This window comes from Ovis canadensis, chromosome 12, assembly GCF_042477335.2.
Source record: "Ovis canadensis isolate MfBH-ARS-UI-01 breed Bighorn chromosome 12, ARS-UI_OviCan_v2, whole genome shotgun sequence".
Taxonomy (NCBI): Eukaryota; Metazoa; Chordata; class Mammalia; order Artiodactyla; family Bovidae; genus Ovis; species Ovis canadensis.
The window spans coordinates 54706378-54729543 of NC_091256.1; the positions used below are offsets into that span (position 1 = coordinate 54706378).

Here is a 23166-nt window from a genome sequence, read left to right on the forward strand (position 1 = left end):
GTGGGATTGTCAACCTGAGTTGGTTTCTCTCTGCCGACAGGGACAGTCGCAAGAATGTTCCCCAGTGACTCTGTAGCTTGTGTGGAGTGAGTACGTGCTCCATCATGTCCAACTCTTTTCGACCCCATGGACTGTAACTTGCCAGGCTCCTCTGTCCATGTAATGTTCCAGGCAAGAATACTGGAGTGGGTTGGCGTTTGCTACTCCAGGGGAGAAGGGAATGGTTACCCACTCCAATATTCTTGCCTGGAGAATTCCACGCACAGAGGAGCCTGACAGGCTATGGTACTTTCGTTTTCACTCCAGGGGATCTTCCCGACCCAGGGATTGAACTGGCATCTCCTGCTTTGGCAGGTGGATTCTTTACCGCTGAGCCATCTGGGAAGCCCTGTGAATGTGTGGAGGTCCCCTCTGTCCCTCAGGGCAGCTGGGAAGGACACAGGGACTACAGCTAAGACCCAAGAGAGAAGGTCCGTCTCCCCTCAGGGGCTTCAAGGCTCCGGGTGATCCCCAGGAGGTGGAGCTGAAGCTTGGGCACGTTGGCAAGTGCAGGAGGAAGGACTAACTGCTGGACGGACAGCTTTGCTGATAAACTGGCCTCCCCAGCCACACTCTCGAAGATTCTGCACTTCCAAGGGGCTTCCAGGTCATCAGTAGGCCCCTGGGGAGGGAGACCTGGGAGTCACATCCCGTCAGGGCTGCCAGGACCCGAGAGAGAACTGTGGTGCCCTATACCAAGGTCACAGGTGTGAAGCCCTGTACCAAGGTCACAGGATAAAAATCTCTGGGACTGACCAAGCTCCATAGCAACTCTCGCCGTGAGCCTCTGGATCTAAACCAGCCAGTTCCCTGATCCCACATTAGGTAAAATACCCACCCTATAACATCCTAACCAATTACCTAATGCTGAAGGCAATGGCACCCCACTCCAGTACTCTTGCCTGGAAAATCCCATGGACGGAGGAGCCTGGTAGGCTGCAGTCCATGGGGTCGCTGAGGGTCGGACACGACTGAGCGACTTCACTTTCACTTTTCACTTTCATGCATTGGAGACAGAAATGGCAACCCACTCCAGTGTTCTTGCCTGGAGAATCCCAGGGATGGGGGAGCCTGGTGGGCTGCCGTCTCTGGGGTCGCACAGAGTCGGACACGACTGACGCAACTTAGCAGCAGCAGCAGCAGCAGCAGCAATGCCACCATTCCAGTAGGAACTTCTCTATCTTGAAGCTCTGAAAATTTGGCTACTAGCTTGTGAAAAGAATCGACTCTCCCTTGAGCAGGCCTGCTGTTCTAACAGCGTCTCCCACTCTAATAAACTCTGTTCGCCTCTCACTTTGTCTCACGTCTGGAAATTCTTTTCCAGACCGCGCACAGACCACAACAGGAACCATCCTCTGGGGTTCTGACAGCTCCAGTGCCCTCGGCCCGTGGATCATGAAACCAAGGCCGGCACACGGTAGGGGCTGAGCTGAGGCCCACAGCAGCCTTTCCTGACCTCCGCACCCGGCCAGGCTCTCCCATCGCCTGAGCCTCGTCTCTTCCACCACCAGATGGGAAGCCCTGAAGAAGGTTCCGCCCCATCCGAGGCCCGTCACACAGTGCCTGGCACACAGTAGGTGCTCAGCAAACATGGGGAGGTGAGTGTGACATCAGCTAGCAGTGTTTCCTGAACACCTAATTTGAGGCTCCCCACTTGTGGAGTGTTTCCTGACACCTTGGCCTGCTCCCCAGAACCCCAGAACTGCCGCCTCTCGGGAACTCCTGCTGGTCCCACCCCAGCAGTCCCACAAAGCACTTGAGAGCCTGCTTTGTGCAAGACGAAGGCCCTGGCACCAGAGCGACCCCTACTGTGTGGTGAACAGGTGTGGTGGGTGCACGCGGCCTGCTCCCGCTGGAGCCCGTGCCTCTGGCCATGGGTCTCTCCTGAAGGGCCCAGGAAACCATGAGATCCAGGCTCGGGGCCTCCTCCCCTCAAAGCTGGGCTGGCCCTCCCAGCCAGCAGTAGAGACCGAAGATCATAGTGGTGACACTGGGCTGCCTCTCTGCCCCTGAGCATCAGGGCTGGGATCTGAACCCAGATGTTTCTAACTCCAGAGCCCAACCCTTAAGCCCATAGCGTGCCATCTCCTCCCAGGGACCCTGGAGAGGCCAAGGACAGTAGGATCTGCCTACTTGCTCCCAGCATACTTCCGAGGGGCGGAAACCATACCACAGGCTACGTTGCATACCCTTGCTGTTTGCATGGGCCTCGGGCCCTGAAGGAAATCACTCTTGGCAGGAGCGCCTCCCGAGGGGGAGCTGCCGTGTGGGCAGAGTCAGAGCCGGGACCTCTTGGAGCCAGTCCTCTGTGCTGATCCAAAACACAGGGCCAAACAACCTCACGCAACGTCCTGAGGCAGTACTGACTCAGTCAACAAGCACTTACAGGCCGCCAACTGTTTGCAAGGCCATGGAGATGAGTAGTTGACCCTTGCTAGGCTAGTGAGGAGGGCATGTGTGCGCGCGCTCAGTTGTGTTTGACTCTTTGTGACCCCATGGGCTGTAGCCTGCCAGACTCCTCTGTCCACAGGATTCTCCAAGCAAGAATACTGAAGTGGGCTGCCATTTCTTCCTCCAGGGGATCTTCCCCATCCAGGGATCAAACCCATGTCTCCTGCACCGGCAGGCAGATCCTTTACCACTGAGCCACCAGGGAAGCCCGCTGGGGAGGGGGCATCACGGGACAGATCACATGCTGGTGTGGAAGAGGGACAGATCACATGCTGCCTGCCTTGTTCACGTCTGGGTCCCCAGCATTCACCACAGTGATGAGTTGTGTGTGGGATAAATGGATGGATGATGGATGGTGGATGGATGACTGCAGGGCTGGGTGGTCTGGGTGATGCCTGTCTTGCTGAGCCTTCACACCACAGCCAGACCCAGCTGGACCCCTCTCCAGTCAGCAGCCCCCTTGATGACCCCACTATCCCAGGAACTGATGCTCCAGGTTTCCTCCCACACCATCCTGACCACCATGAGATATCTCTGGAGTCTCGTGCTTTATATTGGGAAGGGATGGAATTTTACTTTCTGCTCCAGATTCGTTTTAGCATAAAAATATTTTCCTTCAACTTCTGGAGCACAGATTTTGTCCTAGGAGGTTCAAGTTCTCCTGTGGTTCACTCTGTGTAGTGACGTTTTCGAGAAATCTGAAAAGCTGAGATCGACCTGGGGTCATGTCCATATTCCTTGGCTGGCCTTCAAGGCCCAAAGGTCTGGCCTCTGTCGCCTCTGCCGCCCACAATGGTAACTTGGACTATCACCCTCGGCAGCTCAGGATGCTGTGTGGCCCCCCAAACCCAATTCAGGTTGCTTCACCTGCACTTGTACTAACCCTCAGGACTCAATTCAGCACCTCCTCCTCCAGGAAGCCCTCCTGGCTTTGCCAAGACCTTCATCATGCCTCTCATCAGACTTCCAATGTAGCATTAGAATAATCTGTCCACTATACAATGCAGCAGCTGACAAAAATCCAATCCATATTATCTTAAGTTGGAAAAAGAGGTGGGATGGATTGGTTCACAACACTGGGAAGACACGGGTGGAGCAAGCCTAGGGGTGACGAGGATGGTTGGAACTCTGTGCCTCTTGTCTAAGTGGCTTCTTTCTCTGGGACAGGAGGCCTGGCTGCCTGCTCCCCAGGCAAACACACAAACAGCTCTGAGTCACAGGAAAAACACTCTTTTCCATCAGCTCCAGGTAGAAAATTCCAGGGAAAGTATATCAGTCCAGGCACCAGCCCAGTCCAAGCTCACAAAATTAAGACTAATTTGAGGAGAGCTGCAAAGGGGGCTCTTTACAGACGCCTGGGTCTATGAGGCGGGCAATACTGCTTTCGGACCGGGAGGAGGGCTGACTCCATCCCTAGGCCTGAAGGGCTGGTGCCAGGGAACAAGCGCTAGAACCTCAAGGGGGAGAGATACTTGGGGAATCTGGCCGCACAAGCGCTGTGACCTTCCTTTAAGGACACGGCCAGCCCAGGGGACCCTTCACAGCTGGGGTAATAAATTTCTCTGCCGCTCCTGTTCCACAGATGGATCCAACTGGAGCCGGGGGGCCTAGGGAGCATAAGATGCAGTCCATGCAACCTCCTGGGGCCCAGACCAGGGTGGGGGTAGGGCAGGATGCAGAGGTGGGCCAACAGAAGATCCTTCGTGTATCACCTCCTCTCCCTGGACCTCTCTGGGGTGGGGGAGGGGGCCTGGCCTCCTCATGGTGGGGGGTGGGGGGAAGAAAGGGAGAGAGAGGGTGAACCCCATAGTGTTAAGCCTGCTCAGCACCCCAGGCCTCAGGCCAGGGCCTGCCATGGGCCTCCTCTCTCCAGGGCTCAACACTGAAAACTAAATGTTGAAACAGATGAAAGAGGATGTTGCAAAGCCTGGTGCCCACGCATGCTGGGCTGTGTTCAGCCACCTCCTGGGCAGTGAACGAGGCCCCAGGTCCCAGCCTGGAATGCACGTGAAGCAGGCAGAGGGGCATCCCTGTGGGGAGCTGCTGGGTGGATTCTGGGGGGCAGGAGAGGAAGAGGACAACGAGGACTAGAGACTGTGGAGGAGAGAAGAGACAGGCTACAAGAGTCCCTTTTTAGGAAAAATGGAGCCTATTTGTGAGTCACCAGGCCATCCCAGGGCAGAGCCTGTGACACGTGTGACCATGTAGACACGACCCTCAGAGGGGAGGCTGCAGTGGGCCCTGGGCCCCACATGGCCTCCGGGTCACCTGAGGTCCAGCGCAGGGACCGTCCCGCTGAAGGTGGCTAGCGTATGGCACCTGCAGCCACTCACAGCTCATCTGTTCAGTTCGACCAGCTTGGACGGCAGCTCAGATTCAAGAGCTGGCCTGAATCGATAAGCTGACTGCATGTGTCTCCTCTCTCTAACCTGACTGTCACATATAGGAACCAGGATCAGGTCTTCCTTGACTTTTGTCCACTTCACGTAGCACAGCGCTGCACATAGTAGGTGCTCAACAAATGACTGATTAAGAACTCGTGCATGTTCTCTTTGGATAATGAAAACTGCTTAGAAATAGTAAAGAAAGTTAAAGAGAGACCATAAGCTCTGCTCTAATGCAGGATATTTTCTTTCTGTAGCATCTACCTAAGAGCAGTTACAACTCATACATTATCAGAGATTGTCTTCAATTTAAAACAATAAATGTAAATAAAATAAAATAAAATAAAATAAAACAATAAATGTGTCTTTTAATAAAAATAAAATAAAATTCAAGAGCTGGGCAACTGCACCTCTGCTGTCTCTGGTGTCTACCCCGCCTTTTAGGATTTTGTAAAAACCTTCCATGGCAGCCCATGAAGTCATAATATTTGCAAGGAATCAAACCACGGCTAAGACTGGGGAGGCTGTGGTGGCCCTGGAATTTTTGAGGCACTAGGAGTAATTTTAGCATTTGCTGTGGTGGGGGGGTGGGGGGCAAGTACAGCACTCTGGTCAGGGTTATTTTCAGGAGCGAAGGGGACACCCGCGGACACGCCCTCTCGCCTCACCTTCTAACTTTGCTCCTGAACGCAGGTGGGCGGCGGAGAGGATGGCCTGCAAAACTGGTTGTAAACACAACCCTCGGCTTGGGTTTCTTGGGGGATGACTTGCTTCTGAAATAGCTTGATGATTAGAAAAACTTTTGGGTGGATGTTCCCTCTCCAGAACACAGAATAACAACTGCTAAAGTGGTTATTTCTGTTCACTAGACGGCCCTGATTTCTAAGGCCTGGGAAGCACCAGGTGAAAAGTTTGAAGCTCTCCAATGTGCTTTCAGCTCGAGTGGTAGGTCCACATGGGTCTGGGTGCAGCTACTTCTCCTTTTGGGAAAGATCTTTGTGCTGATCGCAACACCCCAGGGATAGACATCTGCCCCGCCACCCAACCTCATCCAGGTATCAGTCCAGAGCTGGGGGCTACCTGAATTCCCATGAGGAGGGGCTTTGGGACAGGAATTTGATTAGACAGGGGAGCACAGGATTTGATGGTCAGTGGTTAAGGGGGCTTCCTCAGTGGCTCAGCAGTCAAGAATCTGCCTATGAATGCAAGAGATAAAGGTTTGATCCCGGGGTCAGGAAGATACCCTGGAGAAGGAAATGGCAGCCCACTCCAGTATTCTGGCCTGAGAAATCCCACAGGCTAAAGTCCATGGGGTTGCAAAAAAGTTGAACACGACTTAGCGACTAAACAACCACCACCACCACAACCAGGGTTAAGAATCTGCCTGCCCAAGCAGGGGACACAGGTTCGATCCCTGATCCAGGAATACCCCACGTGCCACAAAGCAACTAAGCCCGTGAGACGTAACTACCGACCCCGCATGCTCTACGGCCCGTGCTCTGCAACAAAAGAAGCCACTGGAATGAGAAGCCTGTGCGCCGCTAGAGAGTAGCCCTCGCTTGCTGTAACTAAAGAACAGCTCTTACGCAGCCACAAAGACCAGTGCAACCACACACACACACACACACACACACACACACAAATTACCAAAAAGGGGCGTGTAGTCCTTGAGGCTACATTGATTGCACAGCACTTGACAAACATCAAGAAAACTTCAACTGTTCATATCCAAGAATCTACGGGGTGCTCTGATGAGGGGGAGGGATGTGAGTGGGCCCTCCAGGCACCTCCTGGTGCTGACACCACAGTGACCCTTGCTGGACCCAATAAAGTCCTCCCTTAGGGTGTCCCAGGCAGAGCCATGAGCCCTAGGTTCTCTCTCCCCTGGGCATCCCAGGTCATTGAGATGCTGTGAGCTGTTGGCAGCCACGATCCCTCACAGGAAAGGTATGCATCGAGGCAGGAATGAGGCCACCATACACAGCAGAGTCGCCAGATGAAACACAGGACACCCTGGGACATTTGCGTTTCCTGTGTGCATGTGCGTTTAGTTGCTGAGTCATGTCTGACTCTTTGGGACCCCATGGACTGTGGTCTGCCAGGCTCCTCTGTCCATGGGATTTCCCACAAGAATACACGAATGGATTCCCATTTCCTTCTCCAGGGGATCTTCCCGACCCAAGGATCACACCCACATCTCCTGCATTGGCAGGTGGATTCTTTACCACTGAGCCACCTGTATTTCAAGTGAACAACAAATAATGTCTTAGTCTAAGTCCATCCCAAATGTTTCCTGGGACATACTGCTACTAAAATGACACTTGGGGGCCTCCCTGGTGGTCCAGGGGCCCAACTTTGCACTCCAATGCAAGAGGCCTGGGTTTGATTCCTGGTCAAGGAACTAGATTCTGCATGTCACAACTAAGACTCAATGCAGCCAAATAAATATTAAAAAAAAAAATCTTTAACAGTCAACTAGCAATTAAAATCATTTTTAAAAATAAAATGGTTATTTGTTCTTTACCTGAAACACAAACTTCACTGGGTGTCCTGTGGATCTATTTGCTAAATCTGGCAGCCCCAATGAAGGAGGAGCCTAGCAGCTTACTGGTGACATTGGCTGACTTCCCTGACTTCAGTCCCACTGAATCTGCCCCACCCTTGCCCTTCCGAAGAGCGGAGCCAGGACATCCTTCTTTCAGATCTACTTTGAGTTGGGTTTCTGTCACTTGCAACCGAAGGAGTCTGGGTTAAAATAGCAAGTGATGGCCACCATTCAGGAAAAAAGTAGCCTGCAGCCTGGGAATCAGGGGGCTTGGAAACCCAAAGTGTGGAACCCGGACTCAAGAACTCCTTTTTTTTTAAATTGGTCTGTGCCAGGCCTTAGTCGCAGTAGGCAGGATCTTTTAGTTGAGACACGTGGGATCTAGTTCCCCGACCATGGATCAAACCCAGGCCTCCTGCATTGGGAATCTTAGCCACTGGGTCCATCACCCTGGCCTGCAGCCTCTTCTCACTTCTCTTTCAGGGTTGTGCTGGGGATACAGCCTGTGATCATACTGACCCCGTGGTTCCCTCCTCTCTCTTCTGCCCTAGAGGCTTCCAGCTTCCTTTTACATCTTTCCTTCCTCAGTTCAGTTCAGTCGCTCAGTTGTGTCCGACTCTTTGTGACCCCATGAATCGCAGCACGCCAGGCCTCCCTGTCCATCACCAACTCCCGGACTTCACTCAGACTCATGTCCATCGAGTCAGGGATGCCATCCAGCCATCTCATCCTCTCTCGTCCCCTTCTCCTCCTGCCCCCAATCCCTCCCAGGATCAGAGTCTTTTCCAGTGAGTCAACTCTTCACATGAGGTGGCCAAAGTACTGGAGTTTCAGCTTTAGCATCATTCCTTCCAAAGAAATCCCAGGGCTGATCTCCTTCAGAATGGACTGGTTGGATCTCCTTGCAGTCCAAGGGACTCTCAAGAGTCTTCTCCAACACCACAGTTCAAAAGCATCAATTCTTCGGCGCTCAGCCTTCTTCACAGTCCAACTCTCACATCCATACATGACCAAAGGAAAAACCATAGCCTTGACTAGATGGACCTTAATCGGCAAAGTAACCCCACGTCCAAGGAGCGGTGGCTGCGCAGGCGCAGGAGGGCCTAGAGGAGCTATCCCACGTTGAAGGTCAGGAAGGGCAGCGGTGAGGAGATACCCTTCATCCAAGGTAAGGAACAGTGGCTGTGCTTTGCTGGAGCAGCCGTGAAGAGATACCCCACACCGAAGGTAAGAGAAACCCAAATAAGATGGTAGGTGTTGCAAGAGGACATCAGAGGGAAGACACACTGAAACCATACTCACAGAAAACTAGTCAATCTAATCACAGTAGGACCACAGCCTTGTCTAACTCAATGAAACTAAGCCATGCCCACGGGGCAACCCAAGACAGGCGGGTCATGGTGGAGAGGCCTGACAGAATGTGGTCCACTGGAGAAGGGAATGGCAAACCACTTCAGTAGTCTTGCCTTGAGAACCCCATGAACAGTATGAAAAGGCAAAATGATAGGATACTGAAAGAGGAACTCCCCAGGTCATTAGGTGCCCAATATGCTACTGGAGATCAGTGGAGAAATAACTCTGCAAAGAATGAAGGGATGGAGCCAAAGCAAAAACAATACCCTGCTGTGGATGTGACTGGTGATAGAAGCAAGGTCCGATGCTGTAAAGAGCAATATTGCATAGGAACCTGGAATGTCAGGTCCATGAATCAAGGCCAACTGGAAGTGGTCAAACAAGAGATGGCAAGGGTGAGCGTCGACATTCTAGCAATCAGTGAACTAAAATGGACTGGAATGGGTGAATTTAACTCAGATGACCGTTATATCTACTACTGCAGGCAGGAATCCCTCAGAAGAAATGGAGTAGCCATCATGGTCAACAAAAGAGTCCGAAATGCAGTACTTGGATGCAATGTCAAAAACGACAGAATGATCTGTGTTCGTTTCCAAGGCAAACCATTCAATATTACAGTAATCCAAGTCTATTCCCCAATCAGTAACGCTGAAGAAGCTGAAGTTGAATGGTTCTATGAAGACCTTTCCTTCCTAGGCCATTGCTTATTATTGTGGTTATAATTATTGTCACATCAGGGTTTATTTCTTGATTACAAAGCGGTTCACAAGCACTTGGTCATTTTAAACCTTACTGCAGCCCACCAGGCTTCTCAGTCTATGGAATTCTCTAGGCAAGAATACTGGAGTGCATTGCCACTTCCTCCTCCAGGGGATCTTCCTGACCCAAGGATCAAACCCATGTCTCTTACCTCTCCTGCATTGGCAGGTGGGTTTTTTACCACTAGCGCCATCTGATGAATGCTAGAAATAAATGTTCAACAGCAGAGGAGGGGATATGCTTCCAGGATGCTTCCTGTCAGTGGATTTCACACTTGTGTGGAAACCAAGTATGAAGACCACGGGGATGTGTAGAGAAGGCTCACAATGAAATAAACATAAAAAATAAAGGCTACAAAACCATGTGACACAGAGATAGAGCATCTCCTGAGGGAGGGAGGTTGCTGAACATGAAAAAACTACTAGGTGGGGTGGCAGGCACTGCAGACAACTTTGTTTTTAATTTTTTAAACTTTTTTGGCCATGCTGTGCAACAGGCAGGATCTTAGTTCTCTGACCAGGGATGGAACTTGTGCTCCTTGCAGTGGGAAGCAAGGAAGGAGTCTTAACTCCTGGACCAACTGGAAGTCCCTTAATGGTGTCTTTTTTATACATAAATGAAAATCAAAATGAGAAAATTCAGTTTTTCCAAACTGCCTCCCCTCTTGATTGGAAGTGAGAATAGGGACAGACCTCAGCTTTGGGGGCCCCCCAGTACTGACAATCACAAAGAGAATCAAGGAAGACAAGGAGTCAGCAGTGAAAGCCAGGTGCCCCGACCCCGGCCAGCGCTTTGCTCTCAGGACCGGCAGACTCTGTCCTGGGCCCCAGATTTGGTGGTAGCCGACAGGTCTTGACGACAGTTACCTCTTGACCGTCAGTGAAATGAGGTCTCCTGTCTGGGCTGTGTTGGACCCTGCTGTGGAAGTGTGGACTCTTAGCGGTGCGTGGCGGCCACCTTGAGGTATGGCTGTGTCCAGTGGATCAGAGGTGACCTCGGAGACCACTTCTAACAGAATGTGGGGCTAGAAGTGACTGGAAGGCCAGAGTAATCTGCTAGTGAAGAGGACGTGGAGGAGAAAGAGGAATTTGAAGAGGGGTGGACAGTGGACCTCCCAAATAAAGGGCAGATGGAAGGATCAAGAACATGAGCAGAGGCTCAGTGAGGACATGAGTTTTGGTCACCTCTGCTAATATTGCTCTGCTAATATTTCTGCAGTGGCGGGGACTGGACTGCAGTGATTTAACATTTATTTGTGTGCCTTTTGGCGATGTATGAATTCACTTATGAGTATGCGTTATTTTACCAAAATACTGATGCTTCCAAAGGCGCCCCAACTGACACCCACCTCAGACATCACAGTGAGTGCCCTCCAGGCGAGGCCTGCTGCATGAGTGATCCGCCAGGTAGACTGACGGGGAGACGACATCCCTCAGGCTGCTTGTGAACTTACGAAACCCAGTCGTCTTGCCCCTCACTGTCTCTCCCAGGAGCCCAAGGGACCCTCAAGCAAGTCGGGACCGGCTGGTTGCTCAGATCCACCTGTGATAGGTGCGGGGTAACTGGGTCTGCCTCGCCACAACCTCTCAGAGCACACACACAGCCCATCACACTCGGTCTCCCAGGAAAAATAACGAGCAGGGATTTTGGGGAAACAATTTTATTGTTTAAAAAATAGATGGTACATTTGACATACAAAAAAGGCATTTTAAAAACTCTGATCTGAATATGTCTCACTGTCAGAGGCATCATTAAAAGTGTCCAGTGTTTCGTACAAGCCAGGAGCAGTTGCTCTTTCTGCAGAAATGTGTGGCACGTTCACGCCATTGGCCAGGTCATCGGTCTTCCACCATCCGGGGGAACAGTCTCTCCGAGGTAACAGCTTGCCTGTCTCTCTTCCCTCCCGACAGAAATCCTGTTTGGATTTCTGTTTCCCCGCACGGGACAGAATGCATGGACACAACCCAGATTGCAACAGACCATGATTTCAGAGCCCACACCCCCCATCCAGGGCTCTTTCTGGCAATAGCTGCTAAGCACAGCACCAAGAAGGCTGGAAACCTTCAGTCTGGCTCGGGAAGCGGTGGCTCTCGGAGCCGGCAGAGGCCCCTTGATGTCTGCTCTTACCCTGTCCTTCCAAACCAAGGAGGGGTGGGGCAGACTGTACAGGTCATGCCTCAGAGATGCGCATTCAGCCTTGATTACCAGCTTCTCCAGGGTCCTTTCCTTATACTCAAGTACCCCATACCATTTATAACCAACCTGTCTAGACGACTGTGGGGTACAGCCAAGGACCCAAACTGATGAATATATGTAATTCTGTTTGCACTTCTGTTTCTAAAGCTGCCAGTCGCTCAACCATATTCCATGCGACTTTTAGTGAATGGAAATGTATCTATCCCTTCCCATGCCAGAGGGACAGAAAAGATGCAGAGATTTACTTTAGAACACCTGACAGCAAGGGAAAGACCATCAAGGATAAAGAACCACCACGAACAAAAGCAGCATACTTAATTGAGATCTCCGCCCCTCCCCATCTACGCGTCCCATGCAGATACAGCACTGGTGTCTGCTTTACAAGAGGGGCTTCTGAAAGTTGGCTGGAGAGGACAGTTCATCAAAGGGCTCATTCCCCCCAACTCCCCCAGCTTGCTGTGAGACCAGAAGCGCCTCCTCTAGTCTCAGGCTACTTTTCTCCTGTGCTGACAGTGTTCATGAGTGTGCACCTTGCTTTGCAATGAACTGAGGAATCCTTAAGAGTTCCTCACTCCGGCCCCACCTGGAGTGCTTAGAGCCGGAGGCCAGAAGCCTGAACCTCTGGAGGGGGGTCCCGGGATGCTCTGGAAGACGCACATCTTCCAAGAACACAGGCTGGTGTGGTCCCCGCTGGCTTCCTCTGGTGAAGATGCCTGGCACTGGGAAGGCCTCTAGAGCAGGAAGAGCGTGAAGCAGGATTTTCATCTCACGTGGAGGCAACAGTGTGCAGCAAAGGACCACAGAGGACATGCTGGTGCCCAGCTCCAACCTCCAAGTGAGCAATGGAAGATGGACCCTGGACTGGTAGGCTGACGCCCGGCCCAATGTTGGCCCGTCAGTGGGGTGCAGTGGGGGGGGCAGGCGGGGTTCTTGGAAGAACAAATCCATGACCTCAGTCAAAACACTCAGGGCCTCCTTGAGAGCTGACCTCACTGCAGATCCCTCCCGATGCTGTCCCTGGGCACAGACCAGCTGCCAAACAGGGAGGTTGGAGGACCCACCCTATTCCTCGTGGGAATCTCAACTGCCACCTGCACAGCTGCAGCCTCCAGGGGAAGTGGGAGGTTCCCAGAGGGGAGGTGGAGGGCTGGGAAAGGGATGCTCTTCAGTTCAGCGAATCGATAAGGGGGGAGCGGATGGCCCCTTCTGGGCCATGCAGGCAGCCACCGCGAGACACAGCCGCCTCTCCAGGCCTCGGCCCCACTGGAGTTTGCCTTTTGTGGGGTGGGCAGGCACCAAGCTTGGGGACCTGCCACCACGGCCCCCTCACCCTGCTGTCACCACGGGCCTTTCCTGTGACCTGTTCATTCTCGGACACAGACACACTGCCCGGCGTGGACTGAGGTCCGTGGGTCCCCGTCTGCTTAAGATAAAAATAGAGCTGGTAAAGCTGATGCAGAGGTTGCTTCTGTAAGACTGTGTGTATTTTTGTCAAGAAAAAAAAAAAGTCTGTTTCTGAAAACTAACTTGTAGGAAACCGCCCCTTAAGTTTCTGCGGAAGCGTCTCCCTCCCTTTCTCAGCCACACTGTCTGGTTCTCTACACAAACGGGGAAGAGGAAGGGAAGAGGAAGGTCCCAGACCGGGGAGACTGGACCCGTGAGCTCTGGAACAAGAGTCCCCAAGGGAGTGTTCTGAAATACCGCCTGCTGGCAGAGCTCGGGTTGTGCTGGTCCCTGGGAGGCCCAGGACTGGGAAGAAAGCACTGTCGGCAGAAGAACAAGAAGTGGGGCAGGAGGACAGGACTGTCCTAACTTGCAGTTGGCAGGAAACTTTGCTCCCGGAGCAACATCAGAATCTAGCTTCTAGCAGCTGGGAAAGTCCCTAAATCTCTCCCTGCAGCAACTGGTAATAAACCTGCTTCAGAGAAGAGGATGTGAGCCGGCCTCCAAGAGGAGGGGCCGGTCTCCTTTCACAGGCCTGCAGAGCCGCTCCAGCTGCCTGGGCTCTGTCTGGGAAACGCTGGGAGCTGCACTGGGCTCCCTGGGAAGGAGGTGGTACCGCAGGATGGCTGGGAGCACATGTCTACAACCCTGCGGTCCACGTCCGGTTTAGAACTGGCCTGCTGTCGTCAGACAACTCCAGTTTCAACTTCAAAATCATCGGTCAATTAGGATCCCTCCACCTTCTCACAGGGTTGTTGTAAAGACGAAACAAGACCATACAGCAGAAAACATTTAGTACTCAGCCTGCCACCCTCTGTATAGGACACATCATCACCGCTTCCAGAAGCCCTGGGGCTCCGATTGATGTGTCTTCCATCACCCACCCCTCCCCTCCCTTGTGATGGGAGCGGTGAGCATCCCACCACGGAGGCTGTAGCAGCATCAGTGGAGACCAGCCTGATGCATGAAGCTGCAGGAACAGGAAGCCTGGGTACCAGTTCCAGAGTGCTCATGAGCATCCCTGTGTGAGCTGGGTGCCCGTGCTCCTTTCCAACCCTTGGGACCTCGGTTTACCCAACAGTGTAAAAGTCAGATTAGAGCAACACGTTTCAAACTATGGATCAGCTTGATTTAGTGAATTATAAGCAGCATTTTTTTTTTTTAAAAAAAGAAGGTATCCAGAATTCTCAGGATGAGAATTCATTTATGGAACTTTGGCTTGAGATGCAGATTCATACATGAGTGCGAGCGCTGACTCATGATGTAAAGTGTGTTTCTTGCTGTGGATCATGACCCAGAAAGTCTGAAAACCACCAGCACAGGATAGGAGAGAGAAAAGAGGAAGGGGAGCGGGAGGAAGCGGGACTGTGACAAGGGCTCCCAGTGGACTACGCTGGTGTGAGTTTAAGACAGTGCTTCCTAGAGGGGTGGGATTGGGGGTGGGGAGCTTCGAGGGAGGTTTAAGAGGGAGGTGCACGTGTGCATGCTCTCTGCAACCCCTTGGACCGTAGCCTGCCAGGCTCCCTGTCCATGGGATTCTCCAGGCAAGAATACTGCAGTGGGCTGCCATTTCCTTCTCCAGATCTTGCCGACCCAGGGACTGAACCCACATCTCCCATACTGGCAGGTGGACTCTTCACCAGCGAGCCACCAGGGAAGCAGCGCAGGAGGCAGGGGATGTGTGTACAAAGAGCTGACTCACTCTGTTGTACGGCAGAAACTAACACCATAAAGCAACTGCACCCCAATTAAAAAACAACAACCAAAACCCCAGAGCACTTGATTCTGGGAAGGAAACCCTGGCACTTCCTGCCCCGCCTGGCCCCTACACACGCTCTCCAAAGATGAAGGTGCATTTTGAGGCAAGGTGCTCCTCTCAGAACAGGACATGCCCGGCTCAGGCCTGTGGTAACTTGCTGTTACTCAGAAATGGTGGCATCAGAAGTTTGCTGGCCCCTTATCCTGCAGCGACACTTGGGCACATGCAAGTCCCTCTCTTTCTCACAGAAGAAGTTCCTAAGGAACAGATTGGGGAGGGGGAGGTCCTCAGTGCTAGGGATCCGGGGAGGCTCAGGAGCCTGGGGGCGGGGAGAGATGAGCGGCTCTGTGGTCCAGACAGCAGGGATGGTCTGAGGGCGCCCCCATGTGGCCAGACGTGACACCTGCAGTCACGTGTCCATTCCCGCAGTCCACTCCCATCAGCAGCCTCAAAGCTAAAAACGCTGATTTTCAGAAAGGGAGGAAACTTTCCCACCTGGGCACTGTGCTCTGATCGGCCAAGGTGAGTCTTCTGGGCATTAATATTGATGTCCTGTCTGGATGGGGTCTCTGGAGGCTGGGGGAAGCCAAATGTTATTGGGAGCCTTTATGTGCAGAGCCCCCTGCCAGCACCCACCTCACAGGCACACATCTCCAAAGCAAGAATTCTTGTAAATTCTTAAAGAAGTGTAAACAGCCTTGAAGAAAGTGCAAACAATCAAAAGTTGAAAGACACATTTCATGATGCTCCTTCTTGCCCAGGAAAGCTCTTGGTGTGACCTTGACACTTTGTATCTGCCTGATCTGATACAAACTGTGCCTATCAGATGGGGAAGCTGTTCCACAGAAAACCCTGCTTTACCCTTCACATCTCCAAAGCAAGAATTCTTGTAAATTCTTGAAGTGTAAACAGCCTTGAAGAAAGTGCAAACAATCAAAAGTTGAAAGACACATTTCATGATGCTCCTTCTTGCCCAGGAAAGCCCTTGGTGTGACCTTGACACTTTGTATCTGCCTGATCTGATACAAACTGTGCCTATCAGATGGGGAAGCTGTTCCACAGAAAACCCTCCTTTACCCTTCACTCATGTAACTTGGGCTGTGTGGAAAGCTGAAATCAAGCGTTTTGAGAATTTTCACTTTTTTATAAAAGAATCTTGTAGATGCCTCCCACCGCTTGGGGGTTTCAGAGAAACAGCTGTTATTGGCCCAGGACTTCTTGGGAGCACCTGTTTACTCTAAATGAGAAGCTCGACCGGGACTGCCTCCCCCAAGTCTTCAGCGTTGTGTTAGTGGTGAAGTGAGCGGTGGCAGAAGGGGCTGGCACATAAGAGGCCACTGCCTCCATGAGGTAGTGTGAAAGGGTGGGCAGCAGTCGCCCTTTCTCGGCACTGACAACCAGCGAAGGCCCTGGGACAGCGGTGGACTGCCACTGCTGACGTGGGCTGCAGCCGCTCCGCCAGGGAGGCCTGGCTCCAGCTGGGTGAGGGTCGGAGCGCCTGGATGGTCTGGGTGCCCTGATGTCACATCTCACTCCCCCTAGATGTTACCATAGGAGAAAGATTTAACTGGATTTTTTCAGGAAAAACGAGGAGACGCTGAGAGCGGAAACACTCACTGGAAGTCCCCTGAGACAAAAGGGTCCTCTTCAGTGTGGATCCCAGGAATGGTCTGACCAACTCTGTCCAGTGTGTTTCAGTGCCTCACGCAGAGCTGTCTGGCTGTGGTGGCAGGTTCACGCTATCGGCACCCGCCCCCCACAAAAGACAGGCTCCAGCAGGGCCGAGGCGGGAGACAGCGGCACGTGCCTGGGGCAGGGGTCCTCCCTGATGGAGCTGGGGAACCGGCGCCTCCTGCCATTGGTAAAGTCCACCTACTGAGAAAAGGAGCTCCACAGCACAGCCACAAGATTCTTGGATCCATTTCCACATCCTAGCGTTTGTTGCTAGGGAGTCTGAGGGACAGCAAAGCAGAGGGGGTGGGAAGACCTCCCTGGTGGAGGTCCAGGAAGGCGGGACCCGAGGCGCAGAGCAAGCGGAGGTGGCCCTGGAGGGGACAGGACAGCAGGCTGAGCTGGAGGCTGGAGGAAAAAAGGACGGAGGCGGCGGCGGGTCCTAGCAGGCACTCGTGGCTCCAGGTGGGCACCTGGGCTCCAGCATCCACACTCTGCTTTTCTGCTGGAGGCAGTCCAAGGCTCCTGGCCCACAGGTACCTTCTGGTTAACCACCCCCCGACTGCACTCCTGCTCTGGCTTTCAGACTCTCCTGTTTGCGCTGGTGGATGCCCACATGTAACTGCTGCAGGTCTTTTCTTAAAGTGGACGTTTCTCCTGACTTGGATCTGTAGATTTTTGAGAGCAGAGCTGCCATCTCTTCCTTGTTCCATGGGGGACCTGCCATCGCTAGACAGGGACTGCTCCAGTGTTGGGACCGGGTCTTATCCTTCCCTGCTGGGGGCCTGACCCTGAGATGTCAGATTCCAGAGAGGAGGGCACGCATGGGCAGGGGGCAGGACTGAGAGGGTAATGAAGAGGGTGAATGAAGGAAAGCACGGGGGTGAGCAAAGGGCCAAGATTCCATCACCCCAGAAATGCATCGTAGTCCATGTACCACACCAGCTGGCCAGAGTCTGGCAGGACGCCCGAGATGGGCCACTTCTTGGGCTCGTGGCCCACGCGGCTGACCAGCATGGCGATCTCACGCTTCATCCTGCCCATGACCAGGACGGCCACCTTCCGCGCACGGTTGATGAGGGGCAGGCTGAGGCTCATGCGCTGGTGCGGGCTGGAGGGGCTCGTGGTCAGCACCACCAGCTGCTCGCCATCCAGGCCAGCGGGCGACTGTGGGAAGAGGGAGGCTGTGTGCCCGTCAGTGCCCATGCCCAGCAGCACCAGGTCGAAGCTGCCGTTGGTCACGAGGGCAGAGATCTCCTCAGCGTAGGCCTGGGCGCCCTGGTCCTCCTCGGCGCAGAGCCGCTGGCGCCGGTGCACGGGCATGGGGTGGACGTTGTAGTGGGGGACCCGCACGTGCTGCAGCAGGTGCGTCTGCAGGCCCTGGAAGTTGGACTCGGGGTCCCAGAGCGGCACGCAGCGCTCGTCCACCAGCCACAGGTGCGTGTGGGCCCAGGGGAAGCTGTAGTGCCCTGCGGCCAGCTGCTGGAACAGGGCCACTGGGCTCGAGCCACCCGAGAGAGCCAGGTGGAACTCGCCAAAGCGCCGCACGGCCCGCACAGCGGCGGCCTCGATGTCACCCGCCAGCCTGGCAATCAGCTCCTCAGGCCAGGCCGAGATCAGCGGGCTATCTCGGTACTTGGCCGTGAGGACCTGGAAGTCGCTGGGCAGCGGAGCAGAGTCCGGCCCCGGCACTAGCTGCTCCGGCAGCAGCTGGGAGAAGGACAGGTGGCTGCCGCTGAACTCAAAGTCCAACAGCTGTCCATTCTCTGCTCCTCCTGGGTAGAAGCGTGGGACCTCGTGGGCCAGGCTGTCCAGCAAGGGTGTCCAGAAGACCCAGGAGGCCAGCAGGTTCTCCGTGGTGACAAAGGAGTCCTTCCGGCAGTGGAAGATGTGAGAGATGAGCAAGGAGTAGGCATCCTGCTCCCGCACGGGGCTGTAGGCATAGTAATCGGAGAGCGGGAGACCGAAGAGGCGCAGGCCGGGCTGGCCCTCCACTTCCTTCCAGCTGGCGGAGGGCAGGGTCGGCCGGAAGAGGTTCCTGCTGACCAGCACGGCAGGGCTGTCCAGCTCGCCATGGCCGATGTAGAAGATGATCTGCCGGGGCAGGCAGCGGCTCTGGGCAGCGACCCAGTGCTTCTCCCTCTGGACGCAGAACGCCTGGTTCTTAAACAAGATCCGCACGTAGCTCACTCTCTCGTCCAGGGCTTTGCCCGACATCAGGATGAACGGGACACCCTCCCAGCGGAGGTTGTCTATGTGAACGAGGATGCCTGGGGTAGGTGACAGGGGGACAGCAGGAGTGATGCTCCAGCACAGGACCCAGACCTCCCGGCTGGCTCACCTTCCCCTCTTTCCTTCCTGCTGGCCAGCCTCCTTTTCTGATTCCTCCTCTGGGAACCTCTGGCCTTGCTATGCTAGCCTCACCCCCACCTCACCTCTTCTATTATCTTCTCTTCCCAGTCAGTGCTCAGAAAGCAGCCTCATGGGCCACCTCGGACACCCACTGCCCTTGAGGGGCCTCTCAGTGCCATTGTCCCCAAAGGAGGGCTGGGCTGAGGGGCTCCAATTGGGAGATTCTGCGAGAAGTCTCATGGGGCAGGGGTGGGGGTGCAAGGTGGCACTGATGCTGAATGGGGGTGGGGAGAGGTGTTCCTAGGGAAAGGTGCTTCCTTCCTGTCTGTAGAGCACTGAGGATGCGCTGAGGCCATCAGATATGGGGGTAGGGGGGAAGGAGAGGGGGAGCCAGGCGTCTCAGCCACAGGCCTGCAGGGAACCACTGTGCAGCTGAGGAGGCCTGCAGGGGGCCATGGCGGTGAGAGTCAGACGCAGAGCGCCCTTCAGACTGAGCTGCAAACCTGGTTTTCCCATGGCCTATCTCTGTGTGACCTTGGGCAAGTTTCTAGGAACTTCACCGAGCCTCACAGCCCCTCACCTCTAAGTGACGATGACGACACCTTCCTGATGTGTTTGCACGGGAGGGTTAAATGAGATGATGTGCACACAGTGCTGGGCACGCGGTCAGCGCCCAACCAGCAGCTGCTGCTCTGGTGCTGGGGGTTGGGACGTCAGTGTTAGGGAGCCGGCCACTCCCAGAAAGCTCTGAGCCTGTGCAAGTGCCCCAGTGGGCACCTGCCTGCCTGGCGTGCTGCGTGGCAGCCAGGTGTGCCCCCGGCCTGCAGCCTCTCTGGGGGCTGGATAAGCTCCTTAAGGGCAGAGCCAGGTCTGAGCCCAGCTGGGCAAGCCCTGGAAACATCCATGGACTAAACAGAGATCACCACTGAGGTGTCTACCCCTCTGTCCAGAGGGAGCCAGCAGGTGACCCACTGCTTTATGCTGGCAGAAGGCCAGGGAGGCAGGGACATCTCTCACTCGCCTCTAAGCACCTTGACAAAATCCCACTTCCAGCCCCTCCTGACCCACCCTGAAGGGGTCTGTGTTGGGAGGACTGCCTCCACCTGGGGGCGGGTAGGGGGCGGCCCAGCAGCCCGTGCCCGGCCCTGGGGGCCCACCTGCGAAGGTCGGCGTCAGGCTGTGGAAGTTGTCTGGCTTCTGCAGCTCCCTGCGCACCTGCCCGCTGTAGGCCTGGTACTGGCCCAGCACAGCGCTGTGCCTCTGCAGGCCCCGCAGCGCCTGGAAGGCCTGGAGCTTGTGCTGCAGCACAGCCTCCGGGCTGCTGGTGTTGACAGGCAGCTCCATGGCCACCAGTGTGAGGACCTCCGTTAGGTGATTCTGCAGGACGTCGCGGATGACACCGTACTCCTCGTAGAAGCTGGTGCGGCCTGGCGGGGGTGGGGGGTGGGGGAGGAGTCATAAGGACTGGGCACGTGGCTGACCTCTGCCTGTGCTTCCTGTGCCCACAGCCACACTCCCTAGTCTGGAGTGCCAGAGCAGAACTGGGCAGGAAGGGGGCTGGCGGCCCTGAGCCAACGAGACCCACCCCACCAGGTGTCAGACCCCGTGGGCCTCTCCAGGGCTCTGCCTGGGGAAAGTTCTGGTCCCAGGAAGCTAGGCATCGTGGTGAGGGCCTGGGCAGCTTGCTGGTGCGTGACCCTGGGTGAGTCACCTGACTTCCAAGTCTCTGCTCCACATCCTGCCATCAAAGGGGGCTCACTGTCACCCCCCTACCAAGCCCACACAGGTGCTGGGTCCTTGCCCTCGGCTTATAGTCGGGGAGAGGGGGGAAGATGGGAGGGAGGAAATGCCAATGAAGACATTATAGACAGAGTTCATGGCAGAGGGTAATAAGGAGTCCGCTCTGAGACGTGCAGGGGCAGCCCTGCAAGAAGCCAGGCGGAGACAAAGGGAGCTAAGAGAGGAAAAGCCTGAGGCTGGACGAGCTTGGCTGCCAGGCGCCAGAAGAAGGGGAGCAGGAGGGCGAGGCTGGGAGGGCGGGGCTTGTAGGATGAGGGGCAGAGGCTGCCTTGTCTCCAGGTTCAGGGGAAGCAGTGCAGGGGCTGAAGCAGGAGACGGCAAGACCTCCACACAGTCACGCCCCGGCCTGCTGTGGGGGTCGACCGCAGGAGACCAGGTGGCGGCCCAGAGGTGGCGGGGGGTGGGGGGAGTGGAGGGAAGTGATGCTGGGACCTGGGGGTGGTGATGCTGGGACCTGGGTTGGGGGTGATCCTGGGATGTGGCGGGGGGGTGATACTGGGACCTCAGGGGGGTGATGCTGGGACCTGGGTGGGTGGTGATGCTGGGACATGGGCGGGGGGGTGATATTGGGACCTGGGGGGGTGATACTGGGACCTGGGGGGTGATACTGGGACCTGGAGGGGGGTGATGCTGGGACCTCTGGGGGGTGATGCTGGGACCTCTGGGGGGTGATGCTGGGACCTGGGTGGGTGGTGATGCTGGGACCTGGGTGGGTGGTGATGCTGGGACCTGGGTGGGTGGTGATGCTGGGACATGGTGGGGGGTGATACTGGGACCTGGGGGGGTGATACTGGGACCTGGAGGGGGGTGATGCTGGGACCTGGGTGGGTGGTGATGCTGGGATGTGGTGGGGGTGATGCTGGGACATAGGGTGGGGGTGATATTGGGACCTGGGGGGGTGATGCTGGGACCTGGGTGGGTGGTGATGCTGGGATGTGGGGGGCAGTGATACTGGGACATGGGGTGGGGGATGATACTGGGACCTGGAGAGGGGTGATGCTGGGACCTCGGGGGGGTGATGCTGGGACCTGGGTGGGTGGTGATGCTGGGATGTGGTGGGGGTGATGCTGGGACATGGGGGGGGTGATACTGGGACCTGGGGGGGTGATGCTGGGACCTCAGGGGGGTGATGCTGGGACCTGGGTGGGTGGTGATGCTGGGACATGGGCGGGGGGGTGATATTGGGACCTGGGGGGGTGATACTGGGACCTTGGGGGTGATACTGGGACCTGGAGGGAGGTGATGCTGGGACCTCGGGGGGGTGATGCTGGGACCTGGGTGGGTGGTGATGCTGGGATGTGGTGGGGGTGATGCTGGGACATGGGGGGGGGTGATACTGGGACCTAGGCAGGGGTGATGCTGAGACCTGGGTGGGTGGTGATGCTGGGACATGGTGGGGCGTGATACTGGGACCTAGGGGGGGTGATGCTGGGACCTGGGTGAGTAGGGATGCTAGGATGTGGGGGGGCAGTGATACTGGGACCTGGAGGGAGGTGATGCTGGGACCTCGGGGGGGTGATGCTGGGACCTGGGTGGGTGGTGATGCTGGGATGTGGTGGGGGTGATGCTGGGACATGGGGGGGTGATACTGGGACCTAGGCGGGGGTGATGCTGAGACCTGGGTGGGTGGTGATGCTGGGACCTGGGTGGGTGGTGATACTTGGGCCTGCAGGAGGTGGGGGGTGATGCTGGGACCTCGACGAAAGTGATGGAGTGCAGCAGCTGGAGAGGGCGGATGGCACTTCTGGAGTCAGAACTGACTGGACCTGCTGACCCAGGTATCACTAGAGGTAAACAACATGCCTGCCAATGCAGGAGATGTAGAGACGCGGGTTCCATCCCTGGGTTGGGAAGATCCCCCAGAGAAGGAAATGGCTACCCACTCCAGTATTCTTGCCTGGAGAATCCCATGGACAGAGGAGCCTAGTGGGCCATGACCCATGGGGTCACAAAGAGCTGGACATGACTGAAGCAACTTAGCATGCAAGCTGACCCATGCGGGCGAGCACTAGTGAAAAAGTGAAGCCAAAGCCAGCTTCAAGGACTCGGGGTGGTGGAGGGGGAGTTGGCTCCTGGGAAGGTGTCTGCTCAGGCCTGAGCAGAAAACGGGCATGGTGACATTATCTGAGATGAGGGGACCGGGTAGAGGAAGGGGTTGATGGAGGGGAAACCAGGTGTATTTAAGCCTAAAACATACAGGTGGAAATGGCAGGTGGCCAGTGGATGGGGTTACCGAGAAGGTAAAAGAAGGTGACACATAGGAAGAACAGCAACCACAGAGCTTGGCACTGACATCAATGCTCACGGCGCCTGGCACAGCGTGGAGACGCCAGGCACCCCTCCTGTTACACCCACAGGGTCTGGCACGGCGGATCCACCACCATCCCTGTCTACCTGAGAGGAAGAAGTCAGAG

At 55.3% G+C, this 23166-nt stretch overlaps 1 protein-coding gene across 2 annotated transcripts in view; it reads right to left on the minus strand.

Annotated features, from left to right (window-relative positions):
• Positions 1 to 11175: 11175 nt before the first annotated feature.
• Positions 11176 to 23166, minus strand: part of H6PD (hexose-6-phosphate dehydrogenase/glucose 1-dehydrogenase) — a 40806-nt gene continuing 28815 nt past the window's right edge. For both annotated transcript variants that reach the window (XM_069545768.1, XM_069545767.1), the window contains exons 4-5: positions 20110 to 20379; positions 11176 to 18870 (exon numbers count right to left, since the gene is read on the minus strand). In XM_069545768.1, coding sequence (XP_069401869.1) covers positions 17507 to 18870; positions 20110 to 20379 — 1634 coding nt within the window. In that variant the 3' untranslated portion in view covers positions 11176 to 17506. The remainder of the gene's footprint in view (positions 18871 to 20109; positions 20380 to 23166) is intronic.